Source organism: Oxyura jamaicensis, chromosome 12 (assembly GCF_011077185.1).
Source record: "Oxyura jamaicensis isolate SHBP4307 breed ruddy duck chromosome 12, BPBGC_Ojam_1.0, whole genome shotgun sequence".
In the NCBI taxonomy this organism is placed as follows: domain Eukaryota; kingdom Metazoa; phylum Chordata; class Aves; order Anseriformes; family Anatidae; genus Oxyura; species Oxyura jamaicensis.
This window is the reverse complement of record NC_048904.1, coordinates 8,303,805-8,327,751: the sequence shown is the minus strand read 5'-3', so window position 1 is coordinate 8,327,751 and position 23,947 is coordinate 8,303,805. Positions and strand designations below refer to the sequence as shown.

Below are 23,947 nucleotides of genomic sequence, written 5' to 3'. Positions count from 1 at the left end.
GGCCACCTGGCCCTGCTGCTGCTCCTCGCCGCCCCCGCCGCGCACGGCTACAGCTTCCCGCAGCAGCACACGTAAGTGCCGCCCCCGGGACCCCCCGGCCCGGAGCCGAGCGGGGGCCGCCCCGGGGCCCTGCCGCCGTGGAGCGGGGCCGCCCCGCTGCGGGACCGGCTCGGCGCTGCCCGGCTCGCCTCGGCCCCGGGCTCCCCGCGGACGCGGAGCGGCCCCAAAGTTGCCGGGGAGCGCAAACTTCCCCGCCGGGCCGCTGTTGCGGTGCGGGCTGTGTGGGGGGGGGGGGAAGCCGGCTGCCGGCCTCGGGCTGTCGGCAGCCCGGCGGAGTCCCGGCCGGGAGAGCCGGGGAGCGGCCCCGCGGTGCCCCGGCCGGCGCCTCAGCCCCTGCCCCTACCCCTCGCCGCCGCGGGGATCGGCCGGCGGGGAGGCGGCCGGCGGGGCGAGGGGCGGCGGGCTGGGAGCCGCAGCGGGAAGGCTATAAATAGCTTTGGGGAGAAAAGGAGCCTTTTGGAAGTGGGCGCCTGGGAGCGTTCGCTGCCGCGCTCGGCCGGCTCGCATCCGGCGATGATCCCGGAGCCCCGTGCCCCCTCCACGCGGCCGTGCGGAATGTGGCCGGGGTGTGCTTCAGGAGGCTGTCAGCCCCGTTACGAAATGCTGCTTGTTGACACGAAACTGGGGAGGGGGGGGGAGACGAACCACGCAGCCGGTTCCGAGTGAAGGCTGGCTGACACCGTGTCCTTACAGGCTGCGTTGCTGAAGGTGGAGAAAGATTTCAATGACATGGAGTTAATAATAGCGGTGTCGCCCTTAACTTTGCGCTGCCCCGGTGGATAGTCACTGCCTTTTGTCACAATTTTCTCATCAGTTCTGATTTCCTTGAGAATAGAAATGTTATATGTGCGTATGTCATAAAAAGTATGTTCCAGAGCCTTTTAGATGAACGTCTTTCGTCACAAAGTACATTTCTACAGGCATGTATTGAGGCCTTCTGAAAAGAAGGCTTATCAGCAGAAGAAGCAGCGTTGTTTATTCGGGAGGGCTGTAGCTTACCGCGTTAGTATCTGGCTTGGTGGAAGGCATGGTTGTTGGCGCTCCTTTCTTCAGAAATAGCTCCCCTTCGATCGGATTCTTTCTGAATTCTTTTGGGTCTTGTGTCCGTATTTCTAAATATCTTTGACCTTTGAGAGCTGATGGGCTCCCTTTTCTCGCTGTCAGGTAAATACAAAAATTCTTCGGAATAAGACCCTGATAAATGTCTACCTACAGGGGGAGAGAAGGGAAGGGGACGTGCCAGTGCTCTGCCAAGTACCACAGCCTTACAGCCTGATCCAGCGTTTCTCTCATACGAATAATCCTTACTTCTAAGAGAATTCCTATAGAAGTAGAAGGGATTATGTATGTGATGAAGCACATATTAAGTTGGTGGGATGCCTTTAATATTTCAGCAGCTTTCTCAGGGGTTGTAAGCTGTTGCTTTTTCCTCTTGAATTCTGAGCGCAGAATCATATTGCAGAATAAATCACTTCTGGGTACCAGTTTACAAAGCAGAAACGTGTTGTTGTTGTTTTTTTCCTAACTGCAGAAAGTTTTTTAAAGAAGGCTCTTGTGCCAGGAGAGACGTCCTTAGGAGACGTGTAATTTGTAAATAATGCACTGGCCTTCCCCTCACCCAGACTGATTATTATCTTTATTGTTCTAATAAACTGTGCCAGCTCTTTAGCCAAAGCAGTTTTATTTCAGATAATTTGGTGTGGCTTACTAGGAAAAGACATTGTGCTCTCTGGTATCAGTGGTGCTGTCCAAACAGGCCTGGTCCTGTACTAAGAGAGGCGAGATGCATAAAAACCAAACTTGGTGGCAAAGATGTACCGTTGGTAGCTTCTTGCAAACAGGAAGGAATGGTCCTAAAAAGGCCACAAATTTTGCGTGTACCTTTGGTGGGAAGCGATGCTGACGGACTGCGTGCGGAGAAGAGGCACAGAAGCGAAGTGAGACCTCAGCTTGACCTGGTATCTTCTTGCTTGCTTTATTCTCCTTGTGACCTGCTTTGTGAACCCAGAAAAAGAAGAGTCACGAATGGATATTTGATGATGATGCACAATTGCTGGGCAGTAGGTTAATGCCTGTAACATGTGGGCTGAAATGCCTTGCGCACTGTGCCCTAGGGCTTCAGTGATTGTTTCTCGGGAAAGAAATATTTAATGGGAGAAAGAAGTGCAATGGTAGCTGGCACCAGTGCTCAGATAACACTCCTTAATTGACTGTTCCCCTCTGAGTAGTTCCCTTTCTGTGCACTTATTTTTAAAAGTGTTGGATACAGCTTAAATCATTTTTGAAAGGTTTTTCGGTCAGAAGCCGAGTTGTGCTGGTGAAATGGGCTGCTAAAATCTTCCAGTTATGAGCCCGTTTTCTTCTTTAAACAATGCACCCTTGCAACAACAGCAAATGACAGAGCGTTGATTAGAAACCTTGTTTGTCGTTGGAGTTTTTCTACGTGAATCACTGAAGTCATATTTTACTGTAGGGATCTCAGAAATGAGGTTGCTTTTTTAAGCAACGCCGGAGCCGGTTTGCTCTGACCTGCATCAGACTGAATGATTAGGGTATTTTGCTGGGGGGGGGAGCTGGGGGGTTAATGGATTTTTTTATTTTTATTTTTTGCTTTGCCACATTTATATTAATTGTTGTCAGTGATTTCTGTGTGCTGATTCTTGGTTTTGTCCTCGATAAATCTCTGGTGTTCCACATTATCTCTCTCCTCCTGGGTAGCATGGTTTTAATCATCTTATGCCGAGCTAAGGAAGGCTCGGCTCAGCCAGTTTCCGAGGGGGAATTTCTCATTGAGATTTAAAAAGCAAAATCCCAGATTGGAACAAAACCACTTGGGCGGGCATGTTAGGTGATGTCCAGTGACTGACGAGGCTCTTTTTAGGAATGGTCGTGTAGGAGAATACACATCTGTGTGGTCAATGGGATTAGTGGCTGTGGAAAGAAAAGCTGTTGGTTGCTGTTAATTTTTCTTGTAAATACTACACGGAGGGATTCCTGTGGCAGCACAGCGACAACATCTGCTCGAATTTGAGAGGTTTGGTGTTAAGAGAGTGAAAGCCTGGTCAACTGGGGGAGTCCTGCACCTGTATTGCCATCTCCTCATATTAGCAAGTGGCAGAGAATGCGGTTGCTGCCTGGGGAGGGAATGACCCCCTCCTCACTGTGCACAAAGGCTTTTTGTCACTTGGACTTGAAAGAAAATCACCGTGTGCTAGAGGGTGGTGAGCCATTTGCCTCTCGTGAGGAAGCAGGGGTGTGCGGAGCTGCTGCGTGCTCACTGGCGAGGCCTGACTTTGGTGCCACATCTCTGGCTGCTCAGCACGAGGAGAATGGGGTGTCTGCAGGGTGAAGCCTTGGCCTGGGGACTAGTATCCAGTCCTGCCCCTCCAGCATGAGGTTAGGGCTCATCAGATGTGGACAGTAGTTCTGGGCAGTGAGCTCAAAGCGGTACCAGCGCTCTGCCAGATGCGGAGCCATGGAGGCTGCTGCTGAGATCGTTAAGGCCTGATGGGCGACCGCTGGAGGGTGAGCTTGAGGTTGCCTCTACCAAATTAATCGCTTCCTTTCAGCAGGCTTTGATTTGTGCTCACCACTTCACCCCAAATGAGGTTAACGATGCTGGTAGTGATGGCACATCTGGGCTAGCAGGGCTTGAAATAAATAACTCTATTAGGACTGGATGTTTCAGGGTTTGCAGGATTCTGTGTAGGGGGAGCCCTGTCTCTTGTTCTGCTGCCCGCCTGCTGTGCAGCCAGAAAATCTCTTCCAATTATGGTTTTGATGCTTGGGAAGGGAACTTGTCTGGAAAGGAGCGGAGGGGAAGTGGGGAGATGGCCCTGCTTGTTTTCAGCTCCACTTGGCTGAGCAGAGAGGCAGCTCCCAGGGAGGGTGGCCTGCCCGCGGGACTGCCTGACGGACAGCCTCGCTCCTTCTCCGAGGGCCGGGCGGCCGCCGTGCAGGCGCAGCCACCCGCTGCAGGCCGTGCCTCGTGGTGGAGGCCGCTTTGGGGTGCGCGGAGGCACCCAGAGCTGCCCAGAGAGAACTGGGCGGCAGCTGGGAGAGGGCCGTGTGCTGCTTTTGAGGTAATTTGCATTTTTTTTTTGGCATTCTAATCATTTCCTCTCCCCTCCTGTTACCAATTCTTAATGCTTCCGACTCAGGGCTCGCACTGGGAACAGCTGTATATGAATTCCCTTTTGGGCGTAAGGAAGGAAACAGGGACAGCTTCCTTGAGGAGAAGCGGGCAGCTATGGCACAACGTATCAGTGTTCACACTGTCACCAGCCTGGCTCAATTATTAAGCTTATCTCCTTGAGATAACTGGCTAACAAGGCCTAACAACTTACTTCAGACATTCTCAAGGTTGTCCCATGCCTTCCTCCTTCCTGTCCTTTCCTCAGCACGATAACTTCTCCGGGGCAGCAGGGCAGGAAGCCTGCTCCATCGGCACAGGTGAGCATCGCACAGAGCAGGGCACGACAGCGCTCTTCCTGGCCTTGTGACACCTCAGCCCTGCACCCTGCCTGCAGGGATCCCCTTCAAGATCGTGGCTTCAGGAGTTTGAGTTTTTCAACCCAGTGTACACGTTGAAAAACAGTTGATATAAATTCTCAGGAGAGCGTGTGGGTTCCTGCTGAAATCAATAAGGCTCCGGCACGTAGACCTGAGGGTAGAAATGGGCTGATGCGTAGTGCTTGGCAGGCATAGTTCAGAAGCTGCATTGTAAAGAAGCTGTGCCTGTGTTGTGTGCGTGTGTGCAACAGCCCCTTGAAAGCTGAAGGTGGTTATGTAGAGGCTAAATGGAAACCTGAGTTTATCCTTGAACAACCCCCCTGGTGTTTTGCTTCAAAAGCCATCAGAAAGGCCCTTGAGGGCTTAAGTGCTGGGGCATCTGCACACTAACATTGTACAAACTGTAGACATTAGACTGTAGAACTTAAACTTTTTTTTTTTCTGCAGATGAAATATTCAAGTGGATGAAATAAAAGAAAAAATCATTACCAAGCAAAATGCTTGAGTGAAATATTCTTCAAGAAAGAACAGTATCTGAATGTTTCGATATTTACTTCTCCAGGAGCCTCTCAAAAGCAAAATGTGTTTTGTTAGCAGAATTATTTTTTCCTGTCTGGGGTGCTGGTAGTACTTTGTTTCAGAACTGTTCCTGTAATCTAGCCTTCATCCTCAAGTTTATTATTGCTACGTTGCATGGGGAGTGGGGTTGTACAAACTGTTGTTACTGGGGAGTTGCTTTGTATCAACAAGCTATTGGCATGGTTTTCTTTACGCTGAATCATTTGATGTTTCGGAGAATGCGTGTGGATTTTCTCATAACTTTCAGTAGTCCCACAGATCTAAATTCAGTCTGTTATCTTTTGGCCATAAATATCATAAAGAGTAAAAGGTGTTTACCCAGAGCGGAGGATTAATTCTCCAGCTGTAAAGCAAAGAGCTTCTCACATTGGCCGATGTGTGAGCGGTCAGTCTGTTCAGCCAGATCAGCTTGTGGTGGGTGAAAGGGCTGCAGGGCAGGAAACATGAGGATCTGTATGCAAGTCAGGCCAAAGATTCCATGGGCTGTGGCTTCCGTATCTATTCTTTAACTCTGTGCAAAGCCATTATTCTTGCCCACCGTGAGGCCAGCACGCAGCCTGCTCAGGAGCCACGTGCCAGCCGGGTGCGGAGGCACAAGCAGCACGCCTCGTCCCTGCCCTTCCAGGTGAGGCTGAGAGCGCCAGAGGAAGTATGAGCAGTTAGCGATCAGGTTGGGATGAGCAGGGACACGAGCCGTTTACAGCAATAGCTCTGGTGATGATAAAGCCCTGGGCACAGTTGCCAAAGCAGAAATTGAGTTTGCATATCTCTAACAAGTCAAGTGCTTTTGTGCAGTAACACCAACAGCACACGTGGAGCTGAACCCAAGAAGGAAGGGATGCAGTGCACTTCTGGCTCTGATTTGTGTCAAAGTTCCTGAACTTCTTGCAATAAAGAGGAGATCTTTACAGTGGAGGAGCCTCCTGCCCCCTGCCATGGCCTATCTCTGCTCATTAGGGGTGGGAGTGGAGCTGCTTTCCATGGGCTAGGCTGGAGCTACTCTTGTGGCGGGGGTGTCTGTTACGAATCTGCTGAAGCCACTGGGCAGACTTTGGATTTCCTTGGGTACTGCTGGTGCCAGAAGCTGTTCTGCTGCCCTGTCCTGCGCTGACGCTTTGGGAATTCCCGAGGCATCATCGACTGTCCCTACAGTCGGTATGCGTATCGCTGAGATAGGCTGAGGGATGGATTACAGAAGGCACGTTCGTCTACCTGACGAAGGTTGTCTATCTTGAATTATTTATGAGGCTTCACAGCATGCTAGTAAATTTTGTAAAAGCGATGAAGTCCCTGTAATGTGAGCCTCTTCGCTGCAGCTTCCTGTGCTGTGCTGAGAAGGTGCAGGAGGTGGGGGGTGGAGGAGGGGATAGGAAACGGGTGGAGGGATGGAGCGAGGCTGCTGTTTTCACGTTGGGGTGTGCAGAGCAATGAAGTGCCAATTAGTTGGTCATACTTTGCATCAAAGCAAAAGCCTGTGTAGTGTCAGCCCTTTAGAGAAGGGTTGGGGGAGGATGGGGAGTACAGGCACAAGGGTACAGAAGGTGGAAATCTCACAAGCAGTCAGCTTCCCATCCGTGGGAATGTTAGTCACAGGGGTGTCTTCCTTTAAGCACATGCTCACTTCTATGAAGTTTTATTATCTGAATCCTTCCAAATGAAGGACCAAACTGGAATTTCCTAGTTTTTCTGTGTGGCTGAAAGGCTTGCAAGTGTGCTGCCCCTGCAAGGCGAGACCCAGGAGGCTGTTGCAGCCACATCTGCTGCTCAAGCCGCCCTGACAAAAGTTGCTGCTCCTGTGACCCAAACTCAGTTTGGGATACTAACGTGATAGGTTGCTTCTTGAGATCCCGTGTTTGCTGGCCATCTGCAAGCAGAGGCTGTGGACCAGAGGATGACTGGGAAGACCTGTGGCCCCAGGAGCATGAAAGCTGTGTTCTCCAAGCAGGGAAGGTAAGGGCAGTAAGGGCCCAGGTGCTGGCTGGCCTTGGTCCTGCTATAACAATCAGAGCTCTTGGCCTTCCAAGCACGGTTACCCTTAAACTGTTCAATTGGTGGAAAGAATTGGGAAAGTATTGAATCTCCATTGAATGGATGAGTGAGGACCATGATTTTTCCTTCTAAATACCAGCCCCTTTCAGCTTGGAACAGGCCTGGGTCCTGCTACTTTCCTCTTGAAGCAAGCTGCCAGACTCTTGTTTCTTCTGCTCTGGGTGCTTAGTACTCTGCAGTCTAGAAGAATCCATCATCTAGAGTCGAGTTTGAATCACAGAATATCCCGAGTTGGAAGGGACACATAAATGTCATTGAGTCCAACTCCTAGCACCACGCAGGTCTACCCAAAATTCCCTACTGGTGACCATCCACCAGCCTGGTGTGGCCCCATTTACCACAACCCTTTGAGCCCTGCCTGTCAGCCCATTGCTCACCCATCGTGTGATGTTTTTGCTTAGCTGCATGCTGGACATTTTGTCCAGTAGGATCCTATGGGAAACTGTGTCAAAAGCTTGACTGAAATCCAAAAAGATCACATCAGCTGGTTTCCCTTGATCAACTAGACGGGTGATCTTATCACAAAAGGAAATCAAATTTGTCAGGCAGGATCTACCCCTCATGAACCCATGTTGGCTGGGACCAGTGACTGCATTGTCCCCCAGGTTTGCTTCAATAACTTCAAGGATCATCTTCTCCATAATTTTACTGGGCACTGACGTGAGACTGACAGGCCTGTAATTGCTAGGGCCTTCTTTTTTGTCCTTCTTGGAAAACTGGTACATTTGCCAGCTTCCAGTCTACCGGGACATCTCCAGATTCCCAAGACCATTTAAAAAATAATTGAGAGAAGTCCCATGGTGATGTCAGCCAGTTCTCTAAGCACCCTGGGATGAATCCCACCTGGACCCATGGACTTGTATGGATGCAGGTGGAGCACCAAATCCCAAACACGTTCAGGGTCAGTTGGGAGTTTGTCATTCCCACCATCATGGTTCTCCAGCTCAGGGCACCCTGGGTTCATCATCAGCGTTGAAGATGATGGCAAAGAAGGCATGAAATGTCTCTGCTTTGCCTATGTCCTTGTCTGTGAGGTGACCTTCCCCATCATGTAGTGGACCTATGTTTTCTTTGGTCCTCCTTTTTATGTTTTCTGTTCACATATCTTAAAAAAGAAATCTCCCCCGATCTTGCTTCTGTTGAATCAAAGTATTCGTGTATTTGAATTCTCCTATCTATGAACTTTTATGCAATAGTATCTCCACTGAGACAAGTATTGCCGCTTGTCAACAGTGAGGGTCGTGAATGCGGAGCCCTGTTTGCGTTGCTAGCACACAGTGGGTTTCAGTCAGATTTTTGGCAGCTGTAACACGGACACTAACAGAGACGGACTTAAGCCAAGCGAAGCACCTAATATTCAACTTTATCAGCGTTGAACATTGAGTCAGATTCTGGGCTGTGAGTGGTTGAACATCTTTTTATTGCTCCATAACAAACTCAGCAGACCCAGGAGAAGCCGAAGTACCATTTGGTTATGTCTGATGTAGTCTTATAAATTAGAGGTCTGTTCGGAGCAGTCACTGTAGTGTCTCATTCTTGGGATTGGCAGGGTAAAAGAAAAAAAAGGGGGAGGGGGGTGGGGGCAATGTGTGGGCTTGTGTGCTTCTAGGACCATTGCAGGGGCTGGGGAAACCTGCTGCCCATCTAAGAGTAAACCTGGAGCACTGTGTCACATGCAACAGGGGAAAAAGGGTGGAAGAAACAGCATTTAATTATTCAAGACCTGCAAGCTGAAAAGAGTTTCAGGATGGTGAGCTGCCAGCCAGGCGTGTGTCACAGCTTTGGGGGCACTCTGCTTTCCCCTCCTGCCTGCTCTGGGGAGAAGGGTAGATTATATGAGTATGGGGGGAGAAAAATAAATCAGTATTTTCTCTTCATGCAGTTCTTGATTTTTATTTATTCTGTTTTTGTTTGCTGGGAGATCTTAAGTGTTGATCAGTGACCAAACTGATGACGTTATTTTGCCTCCTACAGGATGACAGCACTTTCAGGAGCACAGACCAAAAGAGCAGCAGCCCCAAATGGGCTCTCTGTGCGCAGCCATGAATGTTTTCCTGCACCTCCTTGGCTGTGTGCTGTGGGACTGCTCATGATTGAGCCATTCTTCCTGACGCAGGATTTATTACTATGCTGAAGAATTTGCCATTGTCAGTCTTGCATGCTGAACCCTGTTACAGCTATGGTAGGCTTAAAAGCTGAGAAACATCACATTTATTTCTGAGATACCAGGACAGATTCATCCCCTGATGTAACCCTGCCAAGTGCTGTGGGATTATGCTGGGGATAGCTTTCAGGTCTTTGTCTCTTAGTTGGTACATACGGTGGTGGTAGTGGTTGCTTCTGACTTGATTGTTATTGCAAGGTGGAGAAAAGAAATTTATCTAACACATCTACTGTCTGCTCGTGCTTTGGTCCCAGTTCCTAAATAACCCCATTTAGCACGTGCCCGCCTGTTTGACCTGGCAACAAAAATGATGCGTTGGCATTTCTGACACCAATACTGCCTTTTTACCTATCATCTTCAGGCTAAATTGGAGCCTTCTGTGTCACTTGTTCCTTGCTATGTTTATTTGTTTTGGTCTTTTCTTCAGAGAAAAATCGAACCAGCTGTGTCTCTGTCTCATTACCGCCTGTGTCCTGAGGTGCTGCACTGAGCCCTGCACCCTCTGCATCCCGCCGCTTCCCCGTGCCCAGGCATGGAGAGGATGAGGTGGGTGGTGTGCCTGGGGCTGGAAGCTGCATCTTGCTGCAGGGCCTTGTTCCCCTGGGGCTGCTGAGCCAGCTTATGCCCTCTTCCCCGTGAGCCCTGCCTCCTCTCACACGTGCTTGTGCCTCGCTTCCCGGGAGGCACCGAGGCACAGGCGAGGCTGCGCCCCGAGGCTGTGCTCTGTCCTCTCTTTGCACTTGCGCTGCTCCAAGTGGAGCCTTGCACTGAAAGCTGTGCTGGTTCGTGGATGTGATTATGTGTACTGAAAGCGGCCCTTTTTATTCTATAAGAGCCACTTAATAAATGTCACTTATTTGGTGACTGTTGAGTGCGTGGCCTTCTCATCAGGAAGTGGCTGCCAGCCCCCGTCGTGTTCTGGAGTCACAGCTGTGTGATGGAAGAGTAGGTTTGCCACTTGCCGAAACAAGATGCTGCGGTGTTTCAGTGGTAGCTCGTGTAATACTTGACTCGCATTCTTAGTTAAGTCTACTTATTGCTGTGTTTGTACCATCCCAAAGTTATTATTGGATCCCACAACGTAGGATGAGGGTTCTTGTAAGAGAAGTTTCTTCTGGAGAAAACCAGGCAGCTGCGGAAGGGGACGGTTTGGCAGATGGTATCTGTCCCTTTGCAGAGGCGTACTGCGTGTTCCTGCGTGGTGGTGGGGAGCTGAACGAGCTGCAGGTGAGATGCTCCAGCTGAGGTGTTACCTGAGGCCGTGCTGTGTCAGGGCAGCGTGGCATACCTGCCATCCCTCTGCCTAACGTGCTTTGTCTAATCTTCCCCATGAAGCTAATCTTGCTTCCTCACTTGGCTTGACTCTATTACAATATCGTTCCTTCCTCATTTTTTTTTTTTTATTTCCTGCTATGGAATTCAGGTCTCACAGAACCGCTGAGTGGTTTGGGTTGTGAGGGACCCTAAAGGCCATCCAATTCCACCTCCTTGCTATGTGCAGGGATGCCTCCCACCCGACAGGTTGCTCAAAGCCCCATCCAGCCTGGCCTTAAACACTTCCAGGGATGGGGGAATTTTAGTATCAGTTTAATACTGACCTTCTTATAGCTTCTGAATAGTTAACTCCTTACTTCACCGACAATGACGTTGTCCTGGTTTGGGCTGGAATTGAGGCTTTCTTCATAGAGGCAGGTACGGTGCAATGTTTGGGGTTTTTGACGAGCATCAGTGGCATTAACACCAGGGGTTTGGCTGTTGCAGAGCAGCGCCTGCGCAGCCAAGGACGTTTGCTCCTCAGGCCGCCCTGCCAGTGAGGAGGCTCCAGGAGCTGGGAGGGGGCACAGCCAGGACAGCTGAGCAAGGAGGTATTCCATACCACACAATGTCAGGCTCAGCAAGAGAAGCTGGAGAAAGGAGGAGGGAGGGCACTCGGAGTGCCGGCGTTTGTCTTCCCAAGGAGCTGTTGTGTGATGAGCCGTGCTGTCCTGGAAGGGGCTGACCCCCTGCCTGTTGATGGGAAGCTTGTTTTGCTTTGCTTGTGCACAGCTTTTGCTCTGCCTATTAGGCTGTCCTTACCTCAGGCCCCAGGTTCTCACACTTCTATCCTGGTGCTTCTCCCCCGAGCCTGCAGCAGGACGGGGAGCCGAGCTGCCTGCCGGGTGAAGCCCCAGGGGGCTGTGCTGTCGGTAACCTGCAGCACGGGTCGCTTCAGGGAGTCCAGACAGGCTCCAGCCTTCGGTGCAGTGCTTGTGAGTGACAAAATTATCTCGGAAACTGGTATTTGTTAAAATGGCTGCTGTGTTAATCTTAGCGATACTGTGGCTTCTGCCGGCAAGTGGGTTAGCAAGATGCTTCGGCTGAGAATGAGGGCAGGTTCTGCCTTTGGAGGAGTCTCAGCAAAGCCCTTCTCTTACACCTTTGCTTTGAGGATTTACACCAGACAAATTTGTCCCATTTTGTTGCATTGCCAGGCCTATCTTCCAGGTGTTCTCTTATCCCCAGTTGCTCTTCTGGCCTACTTTCCATCCATGACAGGTGACCAGCCGTCAGTCTTGGCTAGCATCAGGAGATAAATTTGTGTGCCTCAGGCTTGTTCCCTGGGGAGACCATTAACTCTGTCCTGACGCCCTTGGGGTTGTCCCCCATCCACTCCCCACTGCAGCAAGAGCATCTTGTCCTGTCTGTCTGCCACTCCCCATGATGGTCTTTACGTGCACTTTGCAGTAGCACTTCCATTTCCCTGTTGCTCATTTCGCTGATGAAACTAAGGCTTCGAAGGCTCCAATATGTCAGCAGTGGAGCAGTAAAGGGGACCCAGATCACGTAATTCCTTTTCTTCTGCTCCTCCAGATGAATGTGCTTTTTTTTTTTTTTTTTTTTTTGGATAAATGTTTCTTCTATAATGTACTAACAAGACATCAAGTACAGGAACAGAAACATGGCCAGGGGGATTTGCACTCTGGGGCGCGAGCATCTGTCCGTTCCTTTGGTGTTGGGGTAGTGGGAGCTGTCCCTGGGGATGAGAAGGGCTTCCTTCTGAAGGACAGTGTTCTCTGGCAGATGCCTGGGAATCAAAGCTTGGATGGTGTTGTTCTCCGTAGCCAGTTGGAGGGTGAGAGGGCCTGCTGCAGAGTGCTCCTCGTGCTGCAGCGCTGGGCTTCTGCAAATTAAATGGGTGCCCTGTGTTGGCTGCCCGTCCCATCTGAGTTCTGGTCAGGCACCTTTCCCAAGAAATGCTCTCTTTAAAATTGGATTTTTGTGCTGATGATGCACTCATTTAGGATTGGATCTGTTGTGCTTGTTGCCTCCTTGAGGCAAATGCTTGCTGGTGGAACTGGGTATTGGAGGAACTGTAGGGCAGTGGCTCCTGGCCACCCCTTGGACATTCGTCCCCTTGCTTGGTACCTGGGAGACCATCTGAACACTTCCCGCTCTGTGTGCGTCTCAGAAATTCTCGAGGCCATTAAGCTGGGTAATTTACATGCTTCTTGAGCCTGTGCCTAGGGAAATATATTTCACAGGTAATTTCAAATCTCTTGGCGTGTGGCAGAAGTCATTATTCTAAATAGAAAGGGGTTGGTGATGTCGTAAGCCCCATCGAGAGGACCGCAGTAACAACTGGGCTTTGTCTCTTACAGAGAAGAGTCCAGGGCAGTAGGGTGGTGGGATGTCGGGTGGTTTGGGTTTTAATGGCAATACTCACTTAAAAGCAGAAGAGAGAATTATCTCGTAGTTTTAGGTTTTGGTGTGTATGTGGGCCAGGAGGAGAAAGGCTCCGGAACGCTGATGGGCAGACGAGCTGCCAGCTCTGGTGCTCGAGGGCCATCGTCAAAGCACAGACGCTGAGCATCAGGAGGCTGAGTTTCACTTCTGGCTCTGCTGCTGAAAGTGTCTGGCTTTGGGACTGCTGCTTCACCCTGTAGCTCAGTTCTCCCCTTGCAAAAAAAGGAAGATACCTTTGTCAGACATGTGGGGAGGATTGGACAGTTTGACGTTGGTCAGTCCCCTCGCAGTGACGTTTGGGCTCTTGCACCACCCATGCTGCAAGCGGGGTACCGCGGTGATGAGGGGAGGGCATGTGGGCAGTAACCATGATCACTGGAGCTCGGTCGTGGGTGCACTGCTCATTCATTACTTGAGGCATCTGGTGAGGAAAGGGACACGGCAGTGCCTAGACTCCAGCAGAATTTCCTGGGTACCCTTTCCTTTTGAAAGGGAAGACAGCTTGTCGCAGAGCAGAGTTTTTTCCTGCTGGGGTGGGAACCCCTAAGGTGCTTGGCACAGCATCCTTGTGCCCAAAAGTGCTCCAGCGCTGCATCCCTCATCCACAGAGCTCTCCAGGATGGGGTGCATCCCTTTTGGCCCAAAAAGCTAGCTGCTGCTGGCAGTGGGGAAGATGGTCCTGGTGGACCCATGTCCTGAGCACGTATGGCAAGGCCTGGGAGTACTTTCTGAGTACTCCAGTGTGCTTCCACAACTGCAATTTCGATAGGCTTGTGGCCTTTACAAAGGAGAGGTTGTGTTTGCTTTTCCCCAGGGAGGGAGGAGCGTTTGTCCCAGCTAGGAGGTGACCTGTGAAAGCTGCCAGGTTCCCCCCTGCTGCTGGAGTGCTCCGAAGGGCGCAGCAGCGCTGGGACAAGCCTGGGCTTCGTGCTTCCCGCGTCCCCCCTGCACGGCACGTCTGGGGGCCACCTGACAGGCGGCGAGGTCCTGCAGACAGCTTTTAGATGTGTATCACAAAGTAGTGAGGTAATGGCATAAAATGCAGCAGATTATTATTTTTTTGTAAATGCTTTCCACCCCCACCCCTTTTTTCCTTTCACCACTGAAAGGAAGCTGCACAATGAACAGCTTCTGGAAGTGAAGGCGACTGCATGCGAAATCACAGGGTTCTGGGTGTTTGGCTGGTGAGGGACGCAATGAGTGAGCATCGCTAAGTGCTTTATAATAACAATGATTACAGCGCTCTCTTAGGAGCCAGGAATCTCTCAGGTAGGGGAATGGTGTGGAGAGGGTTGTTTAAGGTGGGGGATTTAACTAGCCAGTCATCTAGTGACAGTGACACCCAGGCAGAGCCGGGGAAGTTTGTCTTTTGTCTTGCAGTAGAGGTTCTTGGGGCAGAGGCTAACAGTATCTGTGCTTGATAAAGAGAGGTTGTAGACAAATCTGGCGTAGGTCTGACAAGTCAGTAGTAGTTCAGACTCCCTAATGTGGCTTGTGTTTTAGTGATCTGATTAATCATCGCCTGCTTAATCTGCTTCTGAGCAGCTGCAATCTGATGGGAGGGGTGGATGCTGAAAGCAGTCCTCCAGTGTCCTGCAGCTAGTGAGAGCTACCCAGCTTGCTGTTTCAGCCTGCTCATATTTTGCTGCAGCTCTTCCTAGAAGCGTGACTCTTGCTGGCAGCCTCTTTGGGTGGAGCACCTTGAGCGAGCAAGAGCTCTCTGGGAGGCTCTTGGCGATGGCTGTGGCCAGTCCTTTATTCCCTGATTGTCGCTGTGGCATACCGTCTGCCCCTCGCCCTTTAAGCAGCACACTAGGGAATGGGATGACCACAATGTGTGTACTCAAAGCTCCTTTCCAGCCATCAGGGCATGGCACTTCTGCATCGTGCTTAGCTTCGTAGCTTGACCAGACTCCTTAAACAAATGGCCTAAGCGAGGGCAACGATTTTATTTTTTCCACTCTTTTCTTATTTGCGTTGCCAGGAGGTGGTGGTTGTGAAGTATCCTCAAGCCCTGAGGGGCCTGGGTCAGCTCCGATAGTCATCCTGTGGCTGAGCAACGACAGAGGAGCACGGGGCATCTCCTCACAAAGGTGTGTGCGTGTGCTTCAGGTGACAGTGCTCTGGCGGCACGGTGCAGAAACATCGCCTGGACTCTTTTGTTCCAGCCATGCCTGATGTGCTCAGCTGACAGCTGTGCTACATCTCCAGGCTGTACAAAAAGCTCCGCTATCCCCAGCTGAAAGCGCGGATCCCGCTAGGTGTGGCTGTGTTGTCTTGTGGGGTGCCTCAGCCTCCCATCTGGTGATGAGGATTTACTGGAATGAGCAAGAAGATGCAACAATCTATCCTACTTCTGTCTAGCTCCCAAGAGAGTCATGAATTATACACAGAATAAACAAATAACCTGATATGTCTGTCATTATATCATAAAGGACTTTAATAATTCATGCAGCTTGCAAAATCCTTACTAAGACCTACCCTCTGTAACCTTATCTTTGCGGTGGGGGATGGGATCTCTTCAGCCTCTACTCAGATTGTGTCTGTAAAACAGGGAGGGAGTCAGTGAGGAGAAAGTTTTTATGATAAAACTTCATCTGTGTAATGGGTTGCAGAGATGTGCAAGAGTTATCAGCCATGGGGAGTCTCAAGGGGTTCTGAAAATGACACGTGGCTGCCCGGGGTGAAATTTATGCAGATAGCATGCTTAATAAAACTGACACCTATTCACTTATTCATTAATTCATTGTGTTTCAAGTCCAGATTTGTGACAGGCGTTGAGATCAGGAGCCCAGTCCTAATCCTGTGCAGTGAGAGGGCAGCCGCGGTGGAACCCATGGGCTTCTGGTGCTCCTGATGTGCATCAGCAAGTGTGACAGGAAGCTGGTTTCAGGTGTGAAATAGGAGCAAGAAAACGCAGCTTTCAAAAAAGCAGGGATACTAAAACTTCAGTTTTGCTTTGGCTCTAAACAGGACTGCCCGTTGGTTGGGGAAGCACATTGGTGGTATCAGCAGTTCAACTCCAGCAGTGGCAGTCACGGCCTCGGGCTTACTTTGCTCATGGCATGGCCCCGGTGCTGCTTCTGCCACCGTCATGCTGAATGTCAGAGCACCTGGACTACCCGGTGCAGTGTCTGTTCGCAGGACTATCCTCACAGCAGCAAGAGCAGCCAGTCTGGATCTCTAGACATGACTGGCTACCTTACTCCTGCTGTAAGGCCACCAAACTGAGTATTTCTTATGCTGCTGGGAAGCAGCTGGAGCATCCTCTGGACATGGCAGAGGACTTTGTGCTGAGGCTGTTCTCTGTCCTGACTGGAAACAGCAAACCAGTCAGCCCTGCCAGGGTGCTCGGTTCTGCCTCCTGGAGAAGGACTTGGTGGCAATGTGCTGAAACCAGATTCATCCCCTGAGACTGCGAAGGCTGATCCGTGCGCATCCTCCTGTGCTCGGGGATCATGACACGGAGGTGCTGCTGCCTGAGTGCCCGTCACGGGGTGGCTGTGTCGTGGAGCAGGTGGAAGGAACTGGGTGGTCCGCAGCTGAAAGCTTCTTGGGCAGCAGTCTGCCTCACTGGCTGCAGGGGGTGTTTGCTGTCGCTGCGTTGCTGTTTGTTCTTTTTATTGCAGTGTCCAGGAGAGGCCTGTGCACAGGTGTTGGATCAAAAGGATCCAGCGGCTGCGTGGTGGCCCTACGCAGCACTGCGGGGCACATGTGCCAGCTGATGCATCCGGGGACTTCTTCCTCTTTCTCTTGGCAGATTATCTACAAGCAGATTGTGATTTTCCTCAATCCTGCTCTTACGCTCTAAATTATTCACCGAATTATCCCTTGGTCTACAGTTTCTTTGCATATCAAGTACTCAAAATCAGCTTTTTGTAAAGTTTAAAATTCAAGATACTTTGATTGGACACGTAGCTCTCAAAGAGTGGTTACTGTGGTTCTCTCTCCTGCTGGGAGGATACTTCAAGTGGGCTCCTGCAGGGATCTGCCTTGGACCTAGTTTTAGTCAATATTTTCCCTAATAACTTAGGCAACGGAATGGGCGATATGCTTATAAAATTTGCAGGCGACACTGAGCCGGGAGGGGTTGGATGTACTTCGGAAGGCATTATCAGAATTCAAAATGACTTAGAAAAATTGAACAGAGCCTGATATCAGCAAAAATGAAATTCAGTGAAAACAAGTGCAAAGTGCTGCACTTAAGGAGAAATCCAATGTACAAATACAGACTAAAAAATATCTGTCTGGGTAGCAGTGTGGCAGAAAAGATCCAGAGTTATAGCAGATCACAAACTGAGTCGACAAAGCGCTGCTGTAGCAGAAGGGCACGCTGATTCTGCAGCGTAAAGCTGTTTCCAGGACAGGACCAGGGAAGCGATGGGTGACTCCCCATGCGGCACCATGCTAGACTTCTCTGAGCGTCCGATCTCACTTTGTGGCTTGAGCCTTTGGAGATAGGTGCAAACCGTAGGGAATCCAGAGCTGGGCAACAAAAAGGATGAGGTCTGTAAAGCAGGGCAAAGGAGGGAAAGTTGGGGGAAAAATCTTGGACAAGGAGAGAATTAAAGGGCAAAGGATGCACCAGAACAATGACTTTGCAGTTCTTAGGAGCTTGTCAGAAGAAAATTGTTTTCTGTCTGCTGTAGGTGGGAGAAGTGGAAGAGGGAATTGAGATTTAGGATGGAAAAAGTGAAGAACGGAACTGGAATAAGATACTCTGGGAATCCTGGGTTCACCTTCAGTGGAGGATTTGAAGAACAGGCTAGACAATGCTTCGTGTCCCAGTGCAGCTAATTGTGGCAGAAGGATTCCCAAGGGCCCTGCCATCCCACGTGTATCTGATTGAACACTGACCATGTACTCAGTTTCCAGAGGGAGTTTGGCCTTAGATGTTTAATACTTCTGCTTCCCAATACAGAAATGCTGTTTAAGGAACGATTTTCCTCTTGCCTGAAGTCTCATAGGTGGCAAGCTGGTGGTTGCTGTTTTTTGTTACAGGTACCTGCATGAATATTTGTGCTCAAGAACTGTTGATGGAAAATCTTCTGTACAGTTACTGGACTGCTTTCCCTTCCCTCCTGGCCCAGTTCTGTCTGTCCTTCAGGCTGAGAACTCCCCAGTTAACCTTCTTACTATATTGGAGTACTTTGGGGGGCATCACATCAGGATCAGGATGGATCTGGTAGGAGGTGTGCCCCTTTTTTAGGGACATACCTTGCTATAAGAATTGGAAAGACAACAGATAGCACAAAGAAGCAGACACAGAAGTTTGTGTTAGAGTTGAGGGAAACAAAGTAATTTGGTGATAGAGCCAAATGTAGAAAACATTATCTTAGTGTCTGTTCCCTTCGTGTTTCTTAAAGATCTGCCTTTGGATATAGTTTTAATATTATTTTATTCTTTCTTTCCCTCCTATAATAATATCAAAGATCATTTCTTATTACAGGGTAGACCAGATGGCAGGGGTGAATAACATCTTGACAAATTTTAAGAAAATTTGCCCGCTGGACTTGTCTTTCCAACCTCTCCTTCATAGAAACACCTGTGCACATACTTTAAATTAAAAAGGAGTCATAAAATAAGTGTGCGTGGCTTGATAAGGTCTGGAATCATGGTCAGTAACTTATTTGGTTGTTTTGTAGGCAGTGGGTACTCTCTGGAAGTTGCATCTTAAAATTAAAAAAAAAAAGTACAAATAAAACAGCTTGTTTTTGCTCACCACGTACATATTAGCTGCTGGGGGGCTTTACAGCCTAGGTATGTAAGAAATGAAGGAAACTCGGGGGGCACGAAGTGCGCACGTACACGCATACACCTGTGTGCACCAACACGTGCTGTTAGAGGTAAGGATTAAGCATCTTGAAGGGCTAAGCCCATTATAAGAAGTTCCTGCACAGCAGAAATTAGACAACACAGTAATTAATAACTGTATTAGATAGCAATATTTGGGCACTGAACCAAAGTGTATGAATCAGAGTGAAACATTCTTGGCTGAACACGCTGCGTGAAGTGTAGACACTTGTACAGAACACTCTCTGAGTATAACTGCAGAAGCTTTGGGGCAGTATATCTACTGAGCAGGTAGCTTTTTCCTCTGGTCCTTCCGTGTTTGTATGAATGTTTCTCTTCTTTGGGCCGGAAAGGCAGCAAGAGAAAAGGATGATGTCTCCTATTATTTGACTTTTTTTAACATTCTCCCTTGCCCACAGCCAAGCAAGCGCTCTCCTTAGGCTGCTCCAATAAAATAGGAAAAAAAAATCTTCAAGCACACACCTTGAGACAGCCACATGTCTCACCCGGGGCACCCCCGGCACAAGTAAGGGGCTCTGTGAGCAGCAGCGAGGCGCGGGCACGATGCACTGCTTCCTGCCTGGTGGACGTGTCTCCTGTGCGATGCTTGTCGCAGTAAGTATTTTTGAAGCTCTGCTGCCTTTTTTTTTTTTTAAGCCTATTTTATCTCATCTTTAGGAAAAATCAAATATGCAAATGATGAAATCAATTAGTATTTTTGTAGTTCTCTTTGGAGAGACAGAGATAAATGGTGTTGTGTTTCCAGAAATCATTTCTGTCCTTTGTTACATGTTGCAGAAGAGGTTGTAAAATATACAGGGGAAGGAAACAATTATTTTTTTTTAATGCAAGAGATTATAGCGTATGTCCTGAATGTTGTGGTCACGCTTCTCCATATGGAGAGGCGTTAGGTTGGAGGAGACCTCTGGAGAGCCTGGTCGAAGGCAGAGCCCCACAAAGTGATGGGGTCATGGACCAGCTGTGCGGGCCCCCACTGCAGATGGGATGGGTTGGGAGGGGCTGCCCAGCCACCTTGCCCTCCATTCCTGCAACGGATTCCAGCTCAGAGACCTTCTCCTCACTACTGAGGACCTGGAAGTCACCCTCAGTTTAAAGGGGAGATGGAGCATGTGGCTCGTGCAGGGGGCCTCGTGGCTTTCCGTGAGCGGAACCGCATCCAGGCCAGCGGCTTCCCAGCATGTGCATCAGCTGTTTTCTCGGTGCTTTATTGTTAATGCCACTTCACAGGAGCAGTAGGGGACTACAGGCTGCGTGTTCTGAGGAGTTATCGCTCCTCGAGCCCTGTAACGCCACCTGAGGCGTGCAGTAATGGCCCAGGAATGCAATGACTGTCATGTCTTATTGCTTACAGCTTCCATATGAGACACGCTTCAAAGCGAAATCTCCATGTTCATAATAGGCTATCAATTTCTTTACCCTCTTCATCCTTGCTACAGTCTTCTTCCATAAAATCTGAAGTGCAGTGGCTGTGGGACAGAAACAAGAGGCAGAAGGTCAACGACGACAGAATAATAATGGGGCTTACGTATTTATTTTCTCTGCAAAGGGGGTTTTCAACTCGATATACGGCAAGTGAGATGGAAACACAAACTCAGGATGTGGCCTGAAGAATTCCAGTCATGGACGGTGCTTGGGCTACGGGGATGTGGCCATGGGTCAGATATGTGCAAAACCTTTGGCAAGTGGTGTGGGTAAAGGGGTGTGCTAGCTGGAAAAATAACGGTCGCTACCTGAAAAGCTGTCGTATAATCATGCTTCTAGAAATCTGGCATCAACTAAGCAGAAATCCCATGTTTTTTCACAGTGTAGTACACATTTATTTATGGTCAGTGGTTTCTATAGGCTTACCAGGACTCTGAGAAACCACGGGTCAGTGAGGCTGAGAGCCAGGTAATGTCAGGCTGCACAGTTAAAGCAAGTTCCAGTCTTTCTGATGAATGAAAATTCTGGTGACTTTTCCCTAAAATAGTGCTACTTTTTTGGGGGCAGGGGGCGGAATAAGTTGTAACATTATTTTTGAACAAATCTGCTGACTAAGTTTAATTTTAAATCTCAGTCTGGTTGAGCACTCAGTGCCCCTCTTGCATATGCCAGCAGAATAATGCCGATGCCTCGGTCTTCCTGCGTCCCTAACCCTCTCTGAAGGCTTGGCTGGGCACGATACTTGTGGGGATGTGAGCAGGTGTTAGTGTTGATGGATGCAGGTTGAGATGGGCTGCAGTTTTTGTGTGACGTGGTGGTGGAGGTGTTCCTGGAGGGAGCTGGCACAGGCAAGTGTCACCGAGTGGCAGGACTGTACCCAGAGCTGGAAGGCATCAGCTCCCTAAGTCAGCAGGGCTTCTTCGAGCCGTGGCTGAGTGTGAGCATATAATTGATATTTTTTTCTCTTTGGTTCACTGGGTAAACTGGGGGGAAAAAAAGAGCTCATAAAATCATTGTGGTGCTTCAAGGAATATTTTAAAATGAGTGACTTATATAGAAATAAATAATTTGGGGAAAAAATACTTCAGTAGATTTATGAGTAACTTTGGCCAACCTGAATAAACCTTTGATAGCAAATAAAATGTTTGACTGGAGAGGGGGAAAAATCCACCTCACCCAGCTCTGTTTGTGACCCTTCGTCTTTACACTGACAGTCCCTAGGCTTTGGTTTCTCTCCTTTGGATGAAAGGTGGGCTTCTATACCTGTCATCTGGCATGCATTTCCACTCCTCCCTAGTAAAGCTCCAAAGGAAAAAGACATCACCACCTCTGCAGAAATGTTAGAAGTGAAGTAAGTTATGCAGGTAAATGCTGAAGACTTGGAGCGTGCGGTTAAATTTTGGTTTCACCCATAGCCTCCGTTGTTATTAACTGCCCTGTGTAGCGGTCTGCCGGTCCCTGCTGTCTGCCTCCTTTCTCCTCGCTCCCCACCAGCAGTGCTTCAGCCCTGCTTCAGGTGTCGAGGTGATGGTTGTCTCGAGGTTGTTGCTGCTCTGGTATTTTTGCCCAGCTTGCTCCATTTTGGGGCAATGCTGTATAATTAGGAGTCCTCTGTGTCCTCACTTCTTAGTTGTTTCTTTGCTTCCTGACCTCCAGGAAAGCCTCTCCAGTGGCTTCACAGGGCTGAGGAGTGCACGTACGCTGTCTGGGGAACTTCTTTTGGTGTGAAGAGTGAAAACATTCTGTGAACTGATGGAAAGAGCAAAAACCCCAAGCTGCTCTGCTCCCTCCCAGCTTCTCCGTGCCCATGTAATCCCTTTGCTGTGATGCTGGCCTTACCTTCTGTCCCTTTCATTCCTTTGATACTTTGCTCATTGCTGTGTTTAGGGACAAATGCTGCTATGGAGAAAGCGCCGGCTGTGGAAACAAGTGGGGTAGAGGCAATCCAGCATCACTCTTCAAGGCCAGATGGGAGACCTGACATTTGTGTGGCCAGGGGCTGGAGTCTGGAAATCTCATTAAAAGGAGGAGGGTTATCGAGTTCTGGGGCTTTAGGAGAGTGGTTTTGCTGTTGCTTTAACTTGATGTCATTGCTGTAAGCAAAAATCTGTGTGGCTGACTACACGGGGGTGTCGTGCGTGTCGGAAGGATTGCTGTGCAGGGGTTGGGAGGGAGGGACCGAGGAGGTCCCCACAGGGGATCTGGCAGTCACTGCCAGGCTCAGCTGGGGCTGCACCGAGGCCCGAAGCAGCCCCAACGTGCCGCAGCAGTGATCTGTTGCTGCGCTGGGGTGGGCGCCTCTCATCCTGCATCCCTGCTGCAGCAGCGAGCTGTCTTCTGCAGCAGGCGCCACAGCACTTTGACCTCGTTCAGCACCCCGGGCTTAAGCAATTAGCTACTGCGACTGTTAATATACAAAGGAGAAAAAAAATACTTTGCAATTTTTGTTGTACTGCTTCTTCCCTCTTCTCTCTGTGGTGCCTTTTGCATATGTTGTTTTGGAGTCCTGAAGCTTATAACCTGCCCCAGCCGCGTGTTCTTGGTATTCTGCCTGCACCCGGTGCTGCAGGAGCAGAGCAGTTAACTTAGCTGAGGGCACTGATTTCCTCCCTCTCCCTTTAATTACCTTGCTTATCTACTGAGTGTCAGGGCTCTGACTTTCTCTTTCTTTCTCTCCCTTTCCTCCTCTCGTTCTCTCTGTCTCTTGCAGTATGCAGTACTGGGCCAGAAGGCTGGAGCAGGAGATTGATGGAGTGATGAGGATATTTGGTGGAGTCCAGCAGCTCAGAGGGGTAAGCTGTCCGTCTTTTACCTGTGCTGCCTTCCTTGTAGCAATGAATGTTCTCATCTGCAGAAATCACCTGTGTGAACACTTGCAGCAAGTCACCTCTCAGCTCACTCCATGTGCAGGGGCATGGCTGGCTGTGCTTCTGGTTGCAAGTCGATTCGATGCCTTCATCAAGCGTGTGTCTGTGTGTGTGTTTTGCATCTGTCTGTTTCTCCAAGGCTGCATGTCTTGCAATCTGAGCATGTAACTGTGTTTCTGTATGGCACCCTGACTGCATCTTCCACCCAGCCGTTCCTCCAGGGACTGAAGGTAGTTTAATTTATGTTTTAGTTCCAAACTTTGACAAGGAAGCATTCAAAGGATAATTTTGACTAGCTGCTGAAAGTTCTGCATTTCTGAATATAGATTGCAGGTAAAGCTGTAGCTCCTGGCTTCTGTCTTCAGGTGCCACAGAGCACAATGGATGCTGTCCCCTGCCTCCTGCTCCCACCTCTGGCTTAGCACGGCTCCTGGCTGCAGCAGGTGGCAGGAGCTGGATCTGTCGCACGTCCTGGCAGCGATGGCTCGGAGCTGGGCTGGGGCAGTGACAGAAGGATTTTGCTGTGCTCTGTGAGACTTGTGGTGCAAAGGGTCTTTAGGATTCCACTGGGTTCCCCTTCCCAGCACTGTTGCCAGGCTTAGCTATTTTGAAATGGAGTAAATTCAAATTAGGGTGACAGCGCTAAACAAATTAGTTGAAATTAGAGTGACAAAACATGGAGGGCACTTGTATTTTCTCATGGCAGTGGCATGTTCTTAAAAGCCAGTGGTCTGTGGGCCTCTCACTTTCTTACACC

General features: G+C 49.6%; 1 protein-coding gene across 5 annotated transcripts in view; it reads left to right on the top strand.

Moving 5' to 3' along the window:
* The first annotated feature begins 6 nt into the window (after positions 1-6).
* CACNA2D2 (calcium voltage-gated channel auxiliary subunit alpha2delta 2) overlaps positions 7-23,947 on the top strand; it is a 180,604-nt gene continuing 156,663 nt past the window's right edge. For 4 of the 5 annotated variants that reach the window (XM_035337765.1, XM_035337763.1, XM_035337764.1 and 1 more), the window contains exons 1-2: positions 7-71; positions 23,034-23,115. In XM_035337765.1, coding sequence (XP_035193656.1) covers positions 23,035-23,115 — 81 coding nt within the window. In that variant the 5' untranslated portion in view covers positions 7-71; position 23,034. Of the gene's footprint in view, positions 72-5,958; positions 5,964-23,033; positions 23,116-23,947 lie in introns of those variants that run through there. The other variant, XM_035337762.1, reaches the window with a different exon arrangement.